The following is a 22,784-nucleotide window of genomic DNA, read 5'->3' on the forward strand; positions in this document are numbered from 1 at the left end:
AATAAACTTTATTACTTTTCCAGAAAAGTACAGCTAATTATAATAAAAATCTTATGTCACTTTTTTAAAAAGATTTTATTTATTTTTAGAGAGAGGGCAAGGGAAGGAGAGAAACATTGACGTGTAATCGGTTGCCTCTCGCACGTCCCCAACTGGGTACCCAGCCTGCAACCCAGGCCTGTGCCCTGGCTGGGAACTGAACCAGCGACCATCCAGTTCGCAGGACAGTGCTCAGTCCACCAAGCCATACCAGCCAGGGCTCAAGCCCCTTTTCTCTGACATTGGTTTTGAAACCGTGTTTTAATTCATTCATTATAGATTATAATGTATTTGCTGCTAATTCTTTCTATATGACCTTCATGTTATAAATGCCTTCCAGAATCTTTTGGCAAAAAATCTACCAGAGATTGTCTTTGACAAAGTGAGCCAAGGACAAAAGTGAGGGGCTGGATCGGGTGAAGGAAGTAGCTGAGTTAGCATGTTTTATTATATCTTATTAATATTAATCCTAAGTAGACTTTTTAAATGTAACCGGTATGTTCCATAGTACCTTATGGATTGTGTGTATTACCGGGATTTTTTTTAAACACTATTTATTATTGAAAAAAAGAGACACCATGTGTATGAGAAAAGTAAAGTTTGTGATAACAACTTGCAACTTTTGTTAAAATTGTGGCTGACAGTCCTCTGAAATTTTTATAGTCATATCATTAACTATTAGAATCATTTCTTAACTGTATGTATATAATAGGCTGGCTGACTGACACCAATTAGAGTCAAGGTTGCAGAAGTATTTCGTGTAAGTTCCTTATGGACCCACTATTTTTGCAACACGGGGAAAAGTCACAGTGGTTTTGGTGCTGATCTCCCTGGATGGAGTCATTCTGGCCTCCTTGCTCCCATATCTGTGGTACTGGCCGAATCCGGATGCCCAGTACTCAAGAGACACTCCAGTCTCGTGTTAAAAAACACTGAGCACTTCATTCCCGAAGAATGTAGCATTCCAGGAGCAAACAGGCCTCCTTCTGGCACTAGTAACATCGTGAAGGTACATGACAAACCAGGGATCGGAACGCGGGACCCCCAGTTCCTGAAGGTGTTCTGCCTCCTCACTGCGGCCCAGCCCTCTCTTTGCAACACAGAAACCAGTCACACACTCAGAAAATAAGAATAAAGTTTGTAAAGACACACCAGGAGAAACCAGGACAAAATAGGTGCAAATATAGAGTGTTACAATAAATAGTCTAGGTAAGCAGGCTCTTCTAGATGGGAATCAAAAAATAAGTAGCTGGAGATATAACCAAGGATCAAACCCTGTGAAATGTTTCAAGCTCTTTGAGGGGATTTACTTTGAGAGGCTAGGCAGGAATATTATGTCCATAGGGCACTGGTTTCTTTTCTTTCATTTATTTCCTTATTTCTTTTCCTTCCTTTTTTCCTTCCCTCTCTTCTGTGTGTTTTACACAGATGACACACACGATTATATTTGAGGCCATTGAAACTTATGAGACAATGTTGGTCAATTTTAATTAAAATTTAGTATTATAAAAAGTAAGCATTGTTTAGTGCTTATATAATTAAAAAAATAGAAATAGTAAAATATTTTCAACCTTGCTGTCAATTTCTGTTTTACTTGTCCATCCAATAAATTGAATCTCTAGGAAAATAGGATCATGTATTTGTTTTCAATTTTTATAAGTAATGCTCAACAAACATTTATATACATTTATCTTAAAGCATTTTGTTGGTTTTTCCCCCCCAAAGGATTGACTCTTAAAAGCAGATTGACTAGTTCAGAAAAGATAACATTTTTAAGGCTGTGGAAATATGTTCTACAATATTTGTACTCAGTGTTCACTACCAACAGCAGCGTATGCCAGCGCCCTTTCCCTAAACTTGCACCATTTATTATGTTTAACATTATCGGTAATTAGTACTTAATATACTGTTTATGTTAGTATATAGTTTATAAATGTAATACATATGCGAGTGTATGTATAGTTGTGTATACATATTGGTGTGTTTTTAAGTAAATTTGATTAGCATAAAATGGCATCTCGTTATTTTTATTTGAATCTTTTATAAGGTTAAGTATTTTTAAATTGTTACTTTGTATTTTATGAATTGCCTAGTTGTTAATAGTCACCTATTTTTTTATTTAGAGGAGTTCACCGTTTCTTTTTAGTTTATAATAGTAGGTGAAATATCAGTATTATCTCCTTTCAAATATTGTGAATGTATTTTTCTCTAGTTTAAGAAAAATCATTTTTAAAAAGAAAAATTGGCTACTTATATACCTTTACATTTAAAGAGGGCTATATGATCCTTATATGAACAATAACTTTTTTTTCTCACTCTTCAGGTTTTCTTTCTACCATTAAGTAATACCATCCTCAGCTGTTTTAAAGATAATTCCATCTTTGCCTGGGAGTGTGATACTCTTTGTTGCAAATATCAATTGCCATCTCCACCCGAAAGCTCTAGTATATTATACAAAGTGTTTGCTGTGACCAGGTAATGTACATTTTAAGGCACTGAGAATTTTTAAGAAATTTAACTTCTAGTAAAATTTTACAAATTTTCATTCAGTATCTTTTCATCATATGAGGAAAAGTTTCCTTCAAACTTAGATATGGCCTGTAGAACTTGTTATACTTTGTTGTGAAAAATTTCAAATATACTCAAAAATATAAAAGTACATGAAGTCCTAATTATAATACTCTCATTAGCTATAATCATCATCAGCTTACAGGCACTTTTATTTTACCTATAACTCCACCTACTCCTTCTCATTGTCTTAAAGCAAAGACCAAGCATATCCTTTCATCCATAAATATTTCAATGTGTATTTTTAAAGGATAAGGGCACTTTTGAAACATAACCGTAGTACTATTATTGCACTTTTTTAAAAAATTAGTCATTTCCTGATAGTGAAGATGATCCCACTGGTATTGATATGATACTGCCATATATCAAGTCATTCAAGCTTCCCTGATTTGTCTAATAATTGGGGTTTTTTGGCTGCTTCAAATCAGGAGTGAAACTAGGTTCACACATTGTCTTGGTTGATGTAGCCCCCTTTTTATTTTTTCTTGCATTTTATTTGTTAAAGAACTGGTTGTCCTGTAGATTTTTTTTTTAAGATTTTATTTACTTATTCTTAGAAAGAGGGAAAGGGAGGAAGAAAGGGAGAGAAGCATCGATGTGTGAGAGAGAGACATCGATCGGTGGCTGTTCGCACACACCCCCACTGGGGACTGGGCCCCACAACCCAGGCCTGTGCCCTGACCGGGAATGAAACCAGCACCCTTTTGCTTTCGGGACAGTGCCCAACCGGCAGAGGTGCCCCGGCCAGGGCTGTCCCGCAGAATTTCCTGGTTTGGGCTCTGCTCTTTGCATCCCTGTGGTACTGTTGAATATGATCCCCTGTCATCTCTACTTGCTGTAAACTGGGTTATGCCTGTGTTGTCTGTAAATTGGGATCTGATTCAGATTTGATCTGGGGGCAAGAAGACATAGGTGGTGAGTGTACTTTCATAAGGAGGAACATAGAACTCTTTCTCTTGTGATGTTAGTGACTATTGGTGGTCATTACCTAGGTCCAGTATTGCATTAGAGGTTAGCAAAATGCTATTATTCTAATTCTGCCATTCCTTTTTCCCTCATTAACTGGAAGGCTTCAATAGAAACTTCTTCTCATTGACTCTTGTTACTTTAGTTATTAACTAAAAACCTACAGAAAGATACTTCCTCTCATTGACTCTTTTGTTACTTTATAGTATGTAAAAGAAAGGTAGGATAAATGTTTCATATCCCCTTCTTTTTAGAATAAATTTTTTTTCAAACTAAATTAATTGGTTTATTGGTATCTTCCAAAGGTGGCCTCTGAAGTTTTTTGTCTTTAGTCTTTGTAAACTCATAGATTTAAACATAGTTAGCATGTCTTAATCCATTAAAGTTATTATTATAAAAGATAAGCACTGTATGATATCACCAATATGAATCTTAAAAAAAAAAAAAAGCCAAACCTGTTAAAAAAAACAGTAAATGGTGATTATCAGGGGCTGGGGGTGGAAGGTTTGGTTGATGGGCTTTAAGGGTACAAACTTGTAGCAAGTAGACATCTACCGCACAGAGTAACACGGTCGATAATACTGTACTATAATGATGTAATGTGATAAGTATTGCTTTGGTACCAATCATATTACAACATATAAATGTACCAAAGTTAACAGTCTGTAAACCTTAAATGTACAAATTATAACATCAGTTTTTTTAAGTTATTCTTAGTGATGTTCCAGTTCCCTCATTTCTGGCCAGGGCAGTGCTCATCAAGTTGGCCGCGAGCCCTTTTCTGTAACCCCAGTTGTCTGTGACGGCTTTGATTCTTATGGTCCAGCAGCATGTTCCAGGCTCTTGTACATTTTCTCTTCCAAACCTGGAATCGGCCATTTCTCCAAGGAATCTGGGTTCATTAACTGGATGCTAAGGGTACTCACTGGGTTGGTCAGTTTTCCAAGTCTTTTCCATGGAAAGAGCTAGGGAATAGGTGTTATTTCCTCTTTCTCTCATCCTTTTCTTCTGCCATCAATAAATCCCATCACCCCTACCAAAGCATACCTGGAATTGGTCTACGTTTTTGTCCGTTGCCGCTGCTCTTAGCCCGGTCTCCTTCAGGCTACAAGAATAGCGCCCATTTTCAGTCTCATTTCCCAAAGCCGGTCTCTGCAACGCAGGTGGAGAGACCTTTTTACATCTTTAAGCCAGATCGCGTCACTGGCCGAGTGAGCCCCCTGAAAGGCTTTCCCTGCACTAGGATAAAGTCCAAAACTCCCCGCCGTAGGCCCAAGGCCTCCCTCTCTTCCCTCATCTCCTTTCCTTCCGCTTACACCGCTCCCGCCACATTTGACTGGCTTCTCACTCTTCCTTGTTAATAACCTTACTCCTCTCTCAGTGCTTTGTTCTGGCCAGTCTGCAACACTGACCAGCATGAGGTCCTCCCCCTAACCGCCCCATGGCTGGCCCATTCCCAGCATCCACGTGGCAGCATTCCCCCCCGCCCTCAGCCCCACATGTCCACCTCATCTCGTAGTTCTTTATACAATTGCTCAGCTGAGACCAAGTTTGTTTATTTGTTTGCCATCCTCTAGACTGAAAAATCCCTTAAGAGCAGGGGTCTTACATGTCTTGTTCGCTCCTGTGTCCCTGGCACCTGGAAGGAAACCTGGCTGATAGAGGGCACTTGACAAGTCTCGTGAATGAATGAGCAACAGCCTTGCAAATCAATACAGCTGATTCTTTTTTGTACCTGAGAAACAACATAGCTTTCTCTGAGCAGGAAAAAAGTTAGGGCTTTTTGCTTTTTCATAGAGCAATGCTGTACCAATTCAGTGTAGTCATAAGTGAAGTATAGAAAGTGGGATAGTGGTAACAGTTACAAAATCTAACTGTTACTCAGAAACCCAAGTCATCGAACAAATATTTGCATATATTCCATATGGTTGTCACTGGCTGCATGGGGTGATTTAAATTAATAAAAAATGAAATCTAAGAATTAATTTCCCTAGAAGCCCTAGCCACATTTAAGTGTCAATCACGTGGGTCATAGTGACTATATTGCACAACGGAGATACAGAACATTTCCATCATCATATTGTGTCACATTGGACAGCTGCTATGAACAACTTATCTAGTATTCTTTTTCCGCCATTTTATTATGTAGAGATGGTCGAATCCTGGCTGCTGGAGGCAAGTCAAACCATCTTCATTTGTGGTGCTTAGAAGCTAAACAGTTATTTAGAATCATCCAGATGCCTGCTAAAGTTCGAGCCATTCGCCACCTCGAATTTCTTCCTGATAGCTTTGATGCTGGTTCTAATCAGGTTAGTGACATGGATGCAGAGCGTTCTACGTGCCAAGAGGAATCGTATCAATCTCTGAACTAGAATGGCCCTCTCGTTTAGTTGTTCCCTGAGTGTTACAAGGATTTGACATTGCTAATGCCCAGTTATTCACTCTCCTGCCATCTCTTTTCTATGTGCGTAAATATATGCAGACAGTGCTCACAAGGCTATAACCTATGTTATAGGCTTTTGTTTTCCTCACTTTTTATATAGCTGTGCCCCTAGCTTTTCTTCGCTTAATTTACCTGGAAGATAGTTCTTTGTCACTGCAGAACTTCATATTTTATAGCATTCCATAATTTTTTAACCAGTCCTTTACTATTGGGCACTTCACCTGTTTTTAGTTCATTTCTTTTACTGGTGACGCTGCACTGAGTACCTTTTTGCAGACAACATTTCACAGCTTATCTGTGGGATAAAAATCCCCGAATTTAAGTGGCGGCACAGGGGCTACGTGTTCTGTATGCCCGCGTGGCCCCCGGAGAGGTTGCGTCAACTGTGAACCGGGGTGTTTCCTACACCCAGACCAACAGGATTGGACCTGCTTTTCAGATTGTCACCGCCAAACGACCTCCAAACCATAGCCTTTCATATACCAAGTGACGTCAGCAGTTCCAGGAATCAGAGGGTAGCGCTTACAGCCACTGCCTTTGGGAAAGGAACTGTCTGTACACACATAAGGCAACAGAGGGGTGTGGTTGCTTAATCTTTTTTAGTATGTTTTTAATTTTGCCAAATATGAGTTAAAAATTGATTTCGCCTTAAGACTAGCTTCCCTTTGACTCTCTACTCTCCTTGCGGCTGAGACTTTCTCCGCCCCCCAAATGTTAGTTACAAGAGCCCAAAGCAGGCAGACGTGGGAATGAGTGGGAGGAGCCTCACAGAGTCACGGGTTTGCGTGGGAGCAGCAGGAGGGATGTGAGCTCTGAGCAGACAGTGGGGGCAGCAGAGGGATACACGCACCCACCAGCCTTGCATCTGACAGCCGGCGTGGAGGTCAAGGTTAAGAACAATCTCCTCATCTGCATCCCCTTTGTAGATATCGGTGGAGATGGTCAGCCTGTGGGAAGAAGGGAAGGCTCTGAGGTGGCCTTTCCACAGTCCCCACCATGAGCCCCTTGCTTGTTCCGGGTAAAGCCAGGCTTCTCTGACCTGAGCAGGTGAATCTCCATGAGCCCAAAGGACGGATTTGAAAATACATAATGCTTCTCTGTGAATAGAACCTCCTTTGACGGTCCTTCCCTCAAAGAAATGCATAAATAAATACACACTCATACACACTTGTGTATATGTGTGTGTGGATTGACTTTCAGACATTTGACTTTTCAATTTGTTTCTCTCTACTCTTAGGTTCTTGGAGTTCTAAGTCAAGATGGTATCATGAGATTTATCAATATACAGACTTGTAAACTTCTCTTTGAAATCGGGAGCCTTGATGAAGGAATTAGCTCATCAGTAATTAGCCCACATGGACGGTACATTGCCTGTATTATGGAAAATGGAAGTCTGAATATTTATTCAGTTCAGGCTCTAACACAAGAAATAAATAAGGTATGTTATTAAGTAAGTAACATCAATTTTTTAAAAAGTTTTTTTACAATTTATTTTTAGAAAGAAGGGGAAGGAGGGAGAATGAGAGGGAGAGAAACATCAGTGCGTGAGAGATGTTGCCTCTCGCACGCCCCCCAGCCGGGGACCTGGTCCACAACCCAGGCGTGTGCCCTGACCTGGACGCGAACCAGTGACCTTTCAGTTGCAGGCTGGTGCTCAATCCACTGAGCCAGCCAGCCAGGCACATCAATTTTTTAAAAAGATTTAAATGTATCATTAAAAATAAACTCTTTATGCTATGATCTTCTGACTTCCTTGGACCTCATCCATTTTTCTGAGCTTTTTTTTCTTCTTCTTACTCCCAAAGCCGTGTCTCCAGACTTGTTATCTCTCACTTCTCCTCCGTTCTTAAATGTCTGTTTTCCTCAAGGGTGTCTGTCTGGTGTCCCTATATCCCATTCAAGGTGCCCCTCAAAATCTGCTGCTTCCCAAAAGAGGCCTTCAACACCAGCCTCTCTGTCTCTGTCTCACTTTTCCTTCAAGAAACCTTGGAGCGCTGTGATTGTTCCTGTTCCTTTTCTTCCTAAATCTAGTCAGTGCTAAGACCTGTAATTTCTTAATTTGGAAAAACTATCTATGTGCTGCCTCTGTCCATACTAGCCATCTTTGCATTGGTCCTCATTAACTGCTCTTGAATAACAGCAACTTACGCAAATATAACAAAACTCGGAGCCCTCGGTGCCTGCCACTGCCCATCGATTCATCTTTCGTTTAACATTTTTCTAGAACAGTATTTATCATCACTTCTAAAACAGTGCTACCCTAGTGGCCCCCTCCCCGTTGCCCACTGAAGCAAGGGCAGACCCTTCTGCAGGGCTCTCCGGCCCTCTCTGATCTCGTCTCCTCCACCCGCCTCACCCGCTTCCCCGGACTCCTTCCCCCGTTGTCCCCACCGATGCCATTTCTGTTTCCACGTCTGTTCTCTGCATCACCCATTCTATCTAAAGTGTATTGCCCGCTCCTTTTTGATGGTTATCTAGAATTTTCCCCAGCTTGTCGCCAGGTCTGATGGTCTGGGTGCAGCCTCCCGGGTCTGGAGTTGTACCGGGGCAGCACTATGAGGGGCTTTGGTGACCACCTGGTCTAACCGTTTCCTTTGGCAGGGGAAGCTCACACCCCAGCCTGGTCATTATCCAGCCCATGTGTCCTGCTAATACAGTCTTTTTGCTCTGGGCTTGCTCCTGCTGGTCCTTTTCATCTTTTTTTAATTAGACAAGTAATAAGTGCCTTATTGCAGAGAAAAATCAAAAGCAACAGATAAGCAAATAGATAAATAAAAAGGACTCACAGTCTCACCCTTCTCAGGTGATCATGAAACATGCTTTCGCAGCCTTTTTCCTGTGTGCGTAAGTGTATGCAGTCCGTGCTCATTATTCACACAGAGTCTGTATTTGAGAATCTACTCACTTGTGAAAATGAGTCTGTAACTGTAAAGTCTGTCCTTGCATGTGCACAGCAGCAGAAGACTTCAGTTGTCCAACATGCAGGTTCCCAGCTGAGGTCAAACGAGACGACAGTGCCGTGTTTCAGCCCATACTGTAAACACTATCCTTCTCGTGGGCTGTCTGCTGCCACGTTTTTCACCTTTTCCTGCTGTGTTTGGTGATGCTGATCTTCCAGACGGCCAATTGATAAGCACAGTGCTGAGTGCTGTCCAGTGTTCCTAGGCACAGGGAGGCGATGACAGATAAACTTTGTTCAGGTGCAAGCTATGATACTGTTGGCCCAAGTAAATAAGCATTTTTAAACCGAAATGCACACAAAGCAAGGTTATATTCTGATTGGTTGGCGAAAATGTGACCAGAGAGGCTCACAAGGACCTAACTGTGTAATTTCCTTAGGAGCAGCAATTCAGGATTCATGAACTCAGTGTTCATGGGAATTTTACAGAACTAACTACTGCGAATGATGAGAATCTGCTGGGTGTGGGCGCATACGTTTTCTTCAAGCATATGGAATCACACTCTACTGTTTCTGTGAACTTTAAACTTTTTAATTATTTGCTCTTAATGAAAGAGTTTTCAGCCTATCTGAATTTTACAAGAGCTACGAAAATGTTATCAATAGAAGCAGAGCAAGATCTGAGAAAGACGAAGATAGGAGTTATTGGCTTCCTCCCTCCTTCCTCTCAATTTATTGGGCAAACTGAGGTCCTATGGACAGAAAAGCTGGCTTATGTCAGAAGTTGGATAATCTTTTCTCTCTTGTTTGGACACGTTACCAGCACCACCAATGTGTTTATGGCTATTCCACGCCTACACAAATACCCAGGACCATATTGTCTATAAAACTTCACTCGCCTGGATCCCATTCCCAAGTCCTCTTTTCTTGCCCCTGGAGAATTTCTGGTATCATGCTAAGGAAGGAAGCAGTTCCCACTTACGAGTTCAGGTTTTGACACTCCTGAGGTGTGACTGCAGGTCCCATCTCCGGCTCTAACTTTTGGGAGATTGTATTTCTTGAAAGAGCATGGGTTCGAGCAGGAAAAGATGTGACACTTGAACAGAAATTTAATAAAGGTTTGGAAGACTAGATTGAGGTTAGAGAGAAGACAGTTCAAGGATACTAAAGACGGGCAATATTCAGAAGACAGACCACTGTTGACTATATTGAATAAATAACTGGAAAATCAAATCATTGAATAAGTGGTCATTGTGCTTTTTCTGGGCAGAGTTGTCACTGTTGTATTTTGCATTATCCTTGTAACCTTTCTTGATATGAGTAAATAACAATGTATCCTAGAACACCACTTTAAAACCTTATAGATAAAGTTAAAACTTTAAATACTTTCACAATTTTAGAACAAATGTAACATCTATGCCATGCATATTATCACATTACCTACTCTACACTTTTCACAGTGTTAGGTATTCATATACACTGCAGTTGGCCATAGGGAATAGCTTTTTGGTCTCCTGCAGTCAGTAGACTGCAAGTTTCAAAAGCAGAAGTCCTGAACCTGTGAAGCCAGCATGGGAAAATCTTTGAAGTCTCAAAGCAGCCTTTTAGTAGTCTCTCTTTTTTTTTTTTTAAGAGTCAAGGTATTTGCTTTGTTCTATTTATTTCTTTTGGGGGTGAAAGGGGAGGAGGTCAGAAAACTTTGGTTTCTGCTCAAAGAGTTTTCCTGAAGAGTGGTGACTTATTTTCATTATGCATCATGGAAAAACACCCTTCTGGATTCCACAACAGTTTGAATTCAAGGCAATGTGTGTAATAGGTGTTTTTCTGAAATCTGATGTGCTCATTTGGACATATGGGTTATGCCTTGTGTTCTTATTCTCATACAAAAGGAATTACCACTTTGGTTTCAAAGAAGATTTTTTATTTTTAAAGGTTTTATTTTTAGAGATAGAGGAAGAGAGGGAGAGAAACATCAGTGTGAGAAACATTGATTGGTTGCCTCTCGTATACCTCCCAACCAGGGACCAAACCCACAACACAGGCGTGTGCCCTGACAGGGAATCGAACGGGACCTTTTGCTCTGTGGGACAGCACCCAACCCATGGAGCCACGCCAGCCAGGGCGCAAAACCGGTTTTAAATCACATATTCACCTTCTCTTGATTTGGGTCTGGGCTAATCACTATGGGAACCGTCAGCAATGATGGTCTCAAACACTGAAAGACCCGTGAAAGTCATTGTATTTTAATCATATTTAGAACTCAGAAAGCCTGAGATATCTTATCTACTCATTTCCTTTGAACAAAGATCTTTTGATCTCAAAGCGTGTGGTATTCGTGGAGAAAATGTTTCAGTGAGTCATTTTACCCTAAGTAAACTGGAGTACTGGGGTTTATTTTTTTTGTCTTATAGGCTCCACTAAAGTGAGGGTTGGCATCTAAGCTGTGCTGTCTGAACTGTCCCTTAAGCCTGTGATGCAGTAAGGGACTAATAGCCATCTCTGTGCAGATTGAAAAATGCCACCAAGCACAGAAAGGACTGTGGTCTGTGGTGTAAGGCCAGCTGTCATGGAATAATTCCATTCGTTGTTGTTGTGTATCTTTATTGTGTTCTTCAAAGGAACTTGGCAGAAATTGGCTTTGATTTGCTAGTCACTGAGGAAACATTCTTTGATATTTTATTTTTGCTTGAAAAATAATTATGTATATTAAGGTACATTATTTAATAGATCAAAACAAATTTTGTTAATCAGCCCTGGCTGGTGTGGCTCAGTGGATTGAGTGCTGGCCTGCGAACCAACGGGTCGCTGGTTTGATTCCCAGTCAGGGCACATGCCTGGGTTGTGGGCCAGGTCCCCAGTAGGGGGCCCGCGAGAGGCAACCACACATTGATGTTTCTCTCTCTCTCTCTTCCTTCCCTTCTCTCTATAAACAAATAAATAAAATCGTTTTTAAAAATTTTTTTAAGTCATATGTTATTGGGTCTATTTTCCAAAGAGCTACTGGATTTTTTTTTTCCCTTTAGCCACCTCCTCCGTTAGTGAAAGTAATTGAAGATTTGCCTAAAAGTAAACTGACTTCTGGTGATCTTAAGATGAAAGTAACATCAGGAAGAGTACAGCGGCCAGCAAAGTCAAGGGAAAACAAAATACAAATGAGAATATTAAAACAAGACCTGACTGGCAGTTTTGAAAACAAAGAGGTAAGACTATCACAATTAAACTGCTGTTTGTCCCGACTCCGCCGTGGACAAGTCTTGTGCTTTCTAGCCGTCGTCACACTTCCCTCTCCTAGGGAGTAAAAGAAAGTCGTATGAAGGGAAGAAAGTTGTCACTGAAACTGTCATAGGCTTTTAAACTTTTTAACATAAAATGAATACATACTTACGGTATTTTAAAAAGTCAGACAGGATAGAGTTGCACCCTCCAGTGTGCTCGCCCGTGGCCACATGTGGCTGATGAATACGTCAGGCGTGGCCGGTCGGTACGGGGACGCACTGCACGTGTGAAGTACGCATCCGGCCCTGAAAACTTAGTGTGAGCAAAGCAATGTGGAATACCGTAATAATCAATCGTTTTGTGTTGATTATATGTTAAAATGATAATATTTGGATTACATTGCATTAAATAATATATATTATTAAACTTAATTTTACCTTCTTCCTACTTTTTAAATGTGGTTCATAGAAAATTTGAGATGACATGTGTGGCATGCTTGTCCATGAGGCAGTGATGGTATGGAAGACTATAAAGGAAAAAATAAAAGCACACTTTTCTTCATCCCTGTTCCCTAGTCCGGCCTTCATCTCCTTCCCCAGGGGTCATCCATTGTTAATAGTTGTTGCTACCCTTTCTGGAGTTTTCTGTGCATGTATAAACATATGCATATCTGCATATATTACCTTTTTTTTGGTTCAATGTAATCATAGGTTAGCACTGTTCTGTAACTTGGTTTTATCACTTAACAGATTGAATATCTTTATATTGTTGCATACAGTGCTACAACATTTAAAAAATATTTGTGTAGTATTGCATTTATGGATATACTTTTATTTATCTAACTAGTGCTATGCTGACTAGCATGTAAGTTGTACTGTCACTCTTCTGTTAATACAATCTGTGATTCAGTGGATATCCTTGTACAATTATCTTTGAACATTTGCACGAATTTGTAGATGTTAAGTCAGAGTTTATGTATAAAAATTTTGATAGTAATAGCCAAATTGTTCTTCAAAAAGAATGTACCAACTCATCTTTTTGCCTTGTGTGAGATGATTTGTACGTGGGGGCGGGGGGAGCGATTCATTCAAGAAAAACTTAGAAACAACCAAATGTTCAATAGTAGGTAACTAATCATATATATATATATATATATATATATATATATATATTAGAGCTATACACTAGAAAGATAAGAATATTCAGGAGGAAAGGAAAATAATTATAGTATGTTAAACATAAAAAATCAAGCTACAAGAACTATATACTTGGATATCAATTTGATTTACAAAGTATATGAATACCCAAGTATTCATTTTAAAAACTCCATAAGAAAGACAAAGATACAAGTTACCTTTGAGTAATTCTTTGAGGGGTGGGATGGGAGAGGGAGAGAGATACTCTGTGTGTGTGTGTGTGTGTGTGTGTGTGTGTGTGTGTGGAGAGAGAGTCTGATAATGTGAAAATATTTCTCTGTGTTGTGTTATAAAGTCACTATGGACTAGTTTACCTTTTAGTTTTATGGTTATGTCATTTATTGATATTTTTTCTTTATAGAATGAATTATCAGGTGGATTGAACAAAAAGCGTTTACAAACCTTATTAAAAGGCTATGGTGAATATCCAACAAAATACAGGTAAAATTGAAATTCTTTCACGTTAAATTGGTTTTACTCCCCAAATATCTCTTGGGTAAAATTAAACTTTCATTTCAGAATGTTCATCTGGCGCTCTCTGCTACAGCTGCCTGAAAATCATACTGCGTTTAGTAGCCTGATAGATAAAGGTATCCACACGGCATTTCTCAACCTTCAGGAGAAATACCCCATCAAAAGTCGGAAACTACTCAGAGTGCTGCAGAGGTAAGTGCAGTGCATCGCAGCCACGCGTGTCTTCTCCAAAACGGTTATCGTATACGAATGGGAAAAGAGTAATTTTATAGCACAGAAGCTCAGCAGACATTATCTTAGCCACGTACTCAAATTTAAAATCACCAGTGATAAAACCTATCAGTATGTTGCACGTTACTTTTATGGTATTCTTGCCAAAAATGTATAACCACAGTCAAATCCTGAGAAAACATCAGACAAACCAAATTTGAGCCACAATCTACAAAATAACTATCTGGTAGTCCTCAAAAAGGTTAGAGTCATAAGAGAGAAGAGACTGAGGAACTCTCACATGGGAGGAAGCTTAGATGATGGTAACAAATAAATGCAGTGTTGCATCCTGGGTTGGTGAAATGAAAAAATGACATTAATGGAAAAAATGGTAAAATCCAAATAAAGTCTGAAATTCAGTTAATAGCACTGTACCAATGTTAATTCCTTAGTCTTGATAATTGTACTATATTAATACAAGATATTAACATTAATTTGAGTGAAAGATAGAGAGGAACCCTACTATTTTTGCAGCTCTTTATAAGCCTAAAACTATTTCAAAACAAAAAGTTAAAAGGAAACCTTTAAAGCATTAGAAGTAAATGTGCGAGAATTAGAATTCCTTACTAAGGCATGACATATCCGGATATGAATAAAAATCTTAATAAATAAATTAATAATTAAATTGGGAAAATATCCCATGTAAAATAATTCCCAATGCAAAAACTTTTGTAAAACTGAGAAAATAATATGTAGAACATGGCAAATAACAGACTGATTTCTTTAATATTTGATTGTTACCATAAATAAGTGTGAAAAGGACCAACTTAGAAAAAGTGGAAAAAGGATTGAATACATAGTTCATAGAAGCAGAAGTGGTTTTTAAACATGAAAAGATGCCTGACCTCCTTCATTATAAAAGAAACGTCAATTTAAACCATCTTGGAAAATATATTTGAAAACAATATTGAAATACCATTTCTCACATAAATTAAAGATCCAAAAGGAAGGCCGATAACCAGATATGTTGACAAGAGTCAGAACATTGGCATCTCTGTGCCTGCTCATGGGAGGGAAAGGGGACCCTTGAGGAAAATGGCTTGGCAGTGGCTGTAGAAATTATTAACATGTGTGCCCTTTGACTTGGCACTTCCACTTCTAGGACTTTATCCGGCTCTGTTCCCACATGAAGAATGATGTACGTACAAGGGACATTAAAATGCGCAGTGTTGTTTATTAAAGATTGGAAACGACCTGCGTGCCCATACGGCCAAGTTAAAGGAAGTAATGTGTATCTTCTTGTGTATCTGTAAAATAATCATAAAGAAGCTCTAAATATAATGATAGGAGCTCTTTCCAAGATACTGTTCCATGAAAAATGCAAGGTGCAGAACAATGTTCATAATATACCACCATTTGTGATTTTTTTTAAAGGATTTATACTTCAACAGTGGTTCTAGGGAGGTGAACTAGATGATGGGGGTAGGAGGGAGAATTTTGAGCAACTGTACGTTAGGTATCAAATTTTTTATTCTGTGACTATATAGGCCATTCAAATAAATTTGAATAATAAACTGTTTTCTGGTCTTCATTTCCTTGTTTTACTCACAGAACCCTGTCTGCACTGGCTCACTGGTCGGCCATCTTTACTGAAACACCGTACCTTCCCCTCCTGGCATTTCCATTTGTGAAGTTATTCCAGAACAACCAACTCATCTGTTTTGAAGTTGTTGCTACTCTCATAAGTAAGTAAACAAACACTAAGTAATGAAACTAAGAGTGGGTTCTTGTACATTTTCCTGACGTCTGTGTGCCTTTGCCATGTTTAACCAGTGTAGTGTGAAACAATCAGATATAGAGCATAAAATGGATAGTGCAGGCATTTATACATAAACCTTTCACTTACAAGGAAATCTGAATAGTTGTCGTTTAGAAGGTATTGCTACAGGCTGAATGTTGTATGTCAGAAGGAAGCAGGTGCATTACTTACTGAAAGGCAGTCCCTGTCCACAGGGCTGTAGTAAGTGTGTGAAGCGTTCACACACCGTGGCTGCTGAGGCAAGTGCCGGGGCTGCCGCCACACTTAGTGTTTCGTCTTTATTAACTCGTTTAACCCTTACAACAACCCTGTGGGGTAGGCAGTGGTATGACCCCCTTTTTCTACATGAGGAAATAGAGGCTCCGAGAGAGTAAGTTCCCAACGTGAGGTCAGTGGCGGAACAAGGATGTGACCGAGGCCGTCAGACCCCACAGCCCCTATTTCCATCCGTCGCGTTTACTGCTTGTCATCGTCATCCTCTGACTGAAAAGTGAGCCCTCTTTTTCACGTTAGTAACATCAGATCCGTCGACCAGTGAACAGCCTGGACTCCAATTATAGTTTGTTTTAACAAAACTAATCAATTTTACATGTATGTTTTAATTACTTAAAGTGTTTTTCATATTATTTATATACAGGGGAAAGGGGGTAAGCACTTAATTGCAACAATAAAATTCTGAAATGTAGAAATAAAAAGCTCCAAGCATACATATTGCGAATATTTCTCTTTATATTTTTTGTTCATTTTATTACATTGTATTTTCTTTGATAAATTTTTACTGATCATTGGAGAAAATAGAGGAAAACATACAAAAGAAAAGAAAATTTACTAATATTCCTCTTCCCCAGAGCATTTCCCCCAAATCATTAAATATTCTTGGAAGACATAATTTATTGCCTGCATACTATATTTCATCTTTAGGTATACTATAATTTACCTATTCCCCAACTGCTAGATTTCTGGAGTTTTTTTCCTAAATTTTTTCACACTTTCAGACTGTTTTTTATTTTTATAATCATACTATTATTTAATGTGTTATATACATTTTCCTTATTTTATAAACATTTTATTGACTATAATATTCCATAATGTGCATGTACTAATTTAATGTATTGTTGGACATTTAGGTTGTTTCTAATTTTTACCTATTAAAAGTAACAATGTTATAACTATCTTCGCATGCAAACATTTATAATTTTTTTGTGGGTTCCCAGAAGTGGTATTATTAGGCCATAAAATATGAAATTTCTAATCGACTCTCCAAAAGAGTTGTATTAGTTTGCCCTGCCAGTAACCCCAGAAGTTTTATTTTAAAAGGAAAAGAAATAAATCAACAACAAAGTGCCCTGTAGCTAGGATTAGGAATGCTTTGGAAAATCTTGTTTGTTTCTCACTGCTCCAAAGAAATTGGCAAATTTCTATTAACCTGAAATATTTTGTTAACACGATAGAATTTTTAAATCTATTGTTCTAGAATTTAAAGAGTTATGGGTCTTTTTTCTTTATTAATGGGCATGTGGAGGACATGAAGAGTGGATATATTTAAGAATTGCAAAGTACTTTGGTAACATCGAAAGGTAAAGATAAATTTTCCATTTTTTTCTTCATAGTCAATTGGTGTCAACACTGGTTTGAATATTTCCCTAATCCTCCTATCAATATTCTTGCTATGATAGAAAACGTTTTGGCATTTCACGACAAGGAACTGCTGCAGCACCTCATAGATCACGATGTAACTTCCCAGGTAAGGCATGCCAGGTCCGCAGGGTAACGTAACTTGTTCTGGAAGCTAACATTCATTCTCAACATAAACACGACAGTATTTTCTTGAAAGACTATAATAATAAAAAACATACTATTACTGTATTTTTAACAGTATTTCATTCTTTTTTTCTCATTAAACTGCTTTCCTGAAAGTCTATAAAGAAGGGTCCAAATTAAGGTAGTTCTTTTCATAATTATGTTTTTAATATAATAATTTTAATAACTAAACCAAGTATAAGACAGTATTAACAATGACTTTTCCCTAGAAAACTAATAAATTTGTTCCTATTCATTTTAGCTCTATGCATGGCCTCTTCTTGAAACCATGTTCTCGGAAGTACTGACAAGAGAGGAGTGGCTAAAGTTGTTCGATAACGTCTTTTCCAACCACCCGTCGTTCCTCCTGATGACTGTTGCAGCCTACAACATTTGTTCTAGAGGTCCTTTGCTCAGCTGTAATCTTAAAGATGATTTTGAGGTAAATATCCTTGTTCTTAGGGAGCAGTTCTCAAATTTCATTTATTTCAATTGAAAAATCCATTCATTATTGAGTACCTGTAGTATGTCAGGTACTGGTGCCGGAGGCAGGAATATAGAGGAGAGCAATAATAGTTCACAGGCAATTCAACAGGCAGTTACAGAGACTGTTAGTCTTAACATCATGGCTTCAGAAAAGAACCATGATAATCTGGGAGTTTTGTGCTTTTTTTGCCTATGTAAAGGATATTTAACAATTGGGTTTTTTCTGTGCATGATCTTATAGTGACCCATCTGGACTTTGATTATCTGGATGCTTATTACACGTGCAGAATGGTAACGAGGAGAATATTGAAGCTTGGCAGAAAAGTGACTGAAAGGAAGCATTAGAGATGGTTTTCAAAGGGAGCGGTCTTTTGATAGACAGGATGAATTAAACTGGGTTTGGTTTGGTTTTTTGTTGCTTATTGTGTGGTTCCTATCAAAGTAAACTTTATTTTTACTTTATGCTCACAAGATACATGTGGTGGAGTCATGTGTATAGGGTGGAGCAAAAGTAGGTTTACAGTTGGGGGTACAGGAAACAGTTCTTGCATTATTATTTGCTATTATAATATTTTTCATGTGAACTATTATAAACCTACATTTGCCCACCCTGTATGAATTTGGATCTGCCAGCAGAAAAAGACAAGGTTGAACTATTTCAGATATTTTTTAAAACTCAAGCGAGTTTGTTTTCAACGGCTAATTTTTTTTTTTAATTTATTTGCTTTGGATTTTGAAGGGAAAAAATCCAAGTAGAAGTATTTATTCCATTCTTGAAGCATTCTTCTATCATACAGGAAGCCTGCATTTTGAGTTAAAAATTTTTAAAGTGTTATTTCAAAAGTTTATAAGATAGTTGTGAAGTTTTTGAAATTACAAAATCAAAAATATGAAATTGGATCTTGGGTGAAGAAAAGTTTCAGGTTATTTGAAAAAAAAATCCTCTTGACGATAAATTCACATTTACATTTTTACACTCCCTTTTTAATTCTAATTCAAACTCCTTTTGTAATTGCTTTTGTTGGGTAAATCTCAATATAAACACAAAGTTTTCTTACAGTACTTTTTTCACCATCGGAACAACCTGGACATAAGTGTTGTTATTAGAGAAGTTTACCATCTCATGGACACCACGCCTACTGATATCCATCCAGAGAGCACGCTCAACGCTTTTGTGGCGCTGACAAAAGGACAGTATCCAGTATTCAACCAGTATCCGAAGTTCATTGTGGACTATCAGACACAGGAGCGAGCGAGAATTAGGGATGATGAATTGGATTACTTAAGGGAGAGGTAATCATGGAAAAGTTCTTCAGCAGAATCAAAACGGGTTATAAACTAGGAAATGTCTAATGAAAAATACATGTAAGTTATTAAATATCTGTAAAACAGCACTTGAAGGCTGGAAATATCTTCAAAGATATTTAATTCTTATATGTAGAAGTAAAATAAGTATATTAATCAGTTACACAGTTTGTGTTTTGGTTGTTCTTGGACTTAAATTACTCAATTTGCTTGTTTACATTTTTATATAATAATAAATATTATCTACTGAAGGCAAGCGGTTGAGAATATGCAAGCTGAAGTGGACCAACAAAGAGCTGAAGATGAAGCTTGGTACGAAAAGCAAGAACTACTTCGTAAAGCTGAAGAAACAAGGAGGGAAATGCTCTTACAAGAGGAGGAGAAGATGATACAACAAAGACAGAGGTATGTTTTATCGCTTTGAAAAAATCTGGACCTATGAGTTAGTTGAACAATTTTTACTTTTCACTATAGGAACAACACTATATATGGCATTGTCCAGCTGTGGTATTTCCATGAAGCAAAATACTTAATAAAAAGAAATCTGTGTATATACCACTCTTCAAAAAAAAATTGGCATATAGTAAAATGTAATCCTAAAGCTACCCTGACTGTGATGTAACTTTGCACTGATGATTCAGAAGTAATACAAGATCTATCTAGTGTGCCGGGGAGGACACTATTAGAAACCTTATTCTCCAGTGGGCAGAAGCGCTTCGTATTACTGTGCTTGATAAATTACCTCTGGTGGAGCATAATTTTTAAATTATGTTTTAAACATACCTCTGTGACCTCAGAATTGAAACATAAAATGATTGTCTCATGCATTTCATACTTTGAAGGACAGGGGAAGAAGTATAAAATACTTATTAAAGTAAACAGTTGAAATTAATTAAGATTATGGGATGAGCTTTGGGATTAAGCCTCATTGCTGGGAAACTTCTGTTTATTGATTCTTATTCTTGGGTGTGGCTTTATGAAATAGATTTCTACTGTGCATTAAAAAGAGTTGCTGAAGCCCTGACTGGTGAGGCTCAGGAGGGTGGGTGTCGTCCCACAAGCTGAGAGCTCGCTGGTTTGATTCCCTGTCAGGGCACATGCCGGGGTTGTGGGTTTGGTCCCGGGCTGGGGGCGTGCAATAGGCGACCAATAGATGTCTTCCTCTCTCACCTCAGTGTTTCTCTCCCTCTCTCTTTCTCCCTCCCTGCCCCTCTCTCTAAAAATAAGTAGGTAAATAAAATCTTTAAAAAAAAAAAAGAGTTATTGAGAAAGCTATGGACTATGCCATTGTGACATTCTTTTGAGCTAAAGCTACTGTATTAAGCATAACCTGCTTGTCTTTTTCCATACGAACAACTTTTGCCCACCCCTGTATTTTGTATTTCAGACTCGCTGCTGTGAGAAGGGAGCTGAAAGTAAAGGAAATGCACCTACAAGAGGCTGCAAGAAGGCGTTTTCTGAAGCTTCAGCAAGATCAGCGGGAAATGGAACTAAGAAGACTGGATGATGAAATTGAGAGAAAGGTTTATTATTCTTATCTTAGTACTCATATATTCTCTTCATGTGTTCTCATTTAAATGTAATGAACGCCTGTAAGCTATATATTACCCCTAGAGTTCACAACAAATGCTAAATAGCCCCTCTAATATAACTGACAATTTCCTGAATAGCTATTGTCATCCTCTTTTGTATATTTCATTAATGATTAAGTATTTTAGAAATGCCAGGAAACTTAGGTTGACTGACGTCCCTGGTGACTTTCTCCAAAAAATGGTAGTATCAATTAACCACTATGTTCATTGTGAAGAGGGGAAATACTGTTTTTTATATAAAAATTTACACATGGCCAGTAAAAAAAAATTTCCATTATGAAATGGAGTTAAAAGTGGATCTTGTCCACTCTCCTCTCATTTCATCCCCAGACATAAATTGTTAAAAAATGATTATATATCTTTTTTACCGGTTGATTAGTATTCCATTATATGAACATGTCATAGTTTATTTAACTAATCTGTCACTGTTAAAACTTTCCATTGATTGCAGCATTTTGCTCTACAGAACAGTACCAGGTTGTACTTTTGCAGTACAAACCTTTCAGTATTTGCAGACACACTTTAAGTAAATTCCTAGATATGCCAGTTGTTCTCCAGAAATGAACTCACTTAAGCTATTTTAAGTGTATGAGTATCCATACCCTAGTCAACATGAAGTACATTCATCTTAATATTTGCCAGTCTGACAGGTGAAAACTGGTACATTTTAATTTTCTTTTTTCTTTTTATTTTTTCATTTTTCTGCTAGTGAGGTTAAACATCTTCTCAGTGCCATCGGTAGAACCCTAACCTGCATACGCACGCACACCATCTGCCCGCTTCCCCCGCAGTCGGCCTCGTTCTTGTCGGTTGGCGTGGGCTGCTTGTGTCACATGGGGCGGCACCGTCCGAGAAATCGGATGGGCGCCACAGGGGCTATTTTAAGGCTTCTAAGAGCCACATTAAAAAAAGGAAAAACGGGTAAAATTACTTTTAATAGTAATTACTTTTAACACTGAGTTTAATTTTATTTAACTCAGTATTTGTAGTTGTTTCAGTATGTCATTAACATGAAGGTATTATTAATGAGATGCTTTACCTTTTGTTTGTACTCAGTCTTTGAAATCTAGGAGTCGGTTTATACTTACAGCGCACCTCAGTGTGGACTAGTGCATTTCAAATGCTGCACAGCCAGGTGTGGCCAGTGGCTGCCACACAGCATATGGCTGGGGCTTTAATCCTTTGTCTGCTGTTTTCCTCTGGTCTGTGTTGCTTGTCTTCTGTTTATAGTGTCTTTTTTTAAATCATGCAAAATATTTTAATTTTAGGTAACCCACTTTGCTAGTTTTTTATGACTTCTAGGTTTTGTGTCATATTTAGAAAGGCCATCCCGTTTTAAGTTTATATCACCACTTAATGCATGTTCTTTTCTATCTTTATGTTTTCCTGTTGGTTTTTCATCTTTGCTGTATCTCAAGGGTCAGGACATTACAGTGCACTGACAGGTCTGCCTACTGTCTATTTCGTAAGGCTCGTGAGAGAATGTGTTTTTCCTATTGATTTAAGAGAGAGAGAGAGAGAGACATAGATTTGTTGTTCCACTTGTTCATGTGTTCACTGATTCTTGTATGTGCCCTGACAGGGATCGAACCTGCAGCCTTGGCACATCCAGGATGAATCTCCAACTATGCTACTCGGCCAGGGCCTTAGAATGGTTTTAATATTTTAAATGGTTAAGAAAAAAATCAAAGAATAATATTCCATGACATAAAAATTGTATTAAAATTTTAAAAACATGAAATTCGAGTTTCAGTGCCCATACAGCTTTATT

At 38.3% G+C, this 22,784-nt stretch overlaps 1 protein-coding gene across 4 annotated transcripts in view; it reads left to right on the forward strand.

The window, feature by feature from the left end:
* TBC1D31 (TBC1 domain family member 31) overlaps positions 1-22,784 on the forward strand; it is a 53,095-nt gene that overhangs the window by 15,344 nt on the left and 14,967 nt on the right. For all 4 annotated transcript variants that reach the window (XM_054590445.1, XM_054590446.1, XM_054590448.1 and 1 more), the window contains exons 5-16: positions 2,363-2,514; positions 5,723-5,882; positions 7,254-7,454; positions 11,939-12,115; positions 13,689-13,768; positions 13,847-13,993; positions 15,623-15,756; positions 17,441-17,574; positions 17,893-18,072; positions 19,177-19,409; positions 19,674-19,826; positions 20,809-20,944. In XM_054590445.1, the coding sequence (XP_054446420.1) occupies positions 2,363-2,514; positions 5,723-5,882; positions 7,254-7,454; positions 11,939-12,115; positions 13,689-13,768; positions 13,847-13,993; positions 15,623-15,756; positions 17,441-17,574; positions 17,893-18,072; positions 19,177-19,409; positions 19,674-19,826; positions 20,809-20,944 (1,887 nt within the window). The remainder of the gene's footprint in view (positions 1-2,362; positions 2,515-5,722; positions 5,883-7,253; positions 7,455-11,938; positions 12,116-13,688; positions 13,769-13,846; positions 13,994-15,622; positions 15,757-17,440; positions 17,575-17,892; positions 18,073-19,176; positions 19,410-19,673; positions 19,827-20,808; positions 20,945-22,784) is intronic.

The sequence above is a fragment of the Pteronotus mesoamericanus genome, unplaced genomic scaffold (assembly GCF_021234165.1).
Source record: "Pteronotus mesoamericanus isolate MK-2021 breed Mesoamerican mustached bat unplaced genomic scaffold, CSHL_Meso_final scaffold_174, whole genome shotgun sequence".
In the NCBI taxonomy this organism is placed as follows: domain Eukaryota; kingdom Metazoa; phylum Chordata; class Mammalia; order Chiroptera; family Mormoopidae; genus Pteronotus; species Pteronotus mesoamericanus.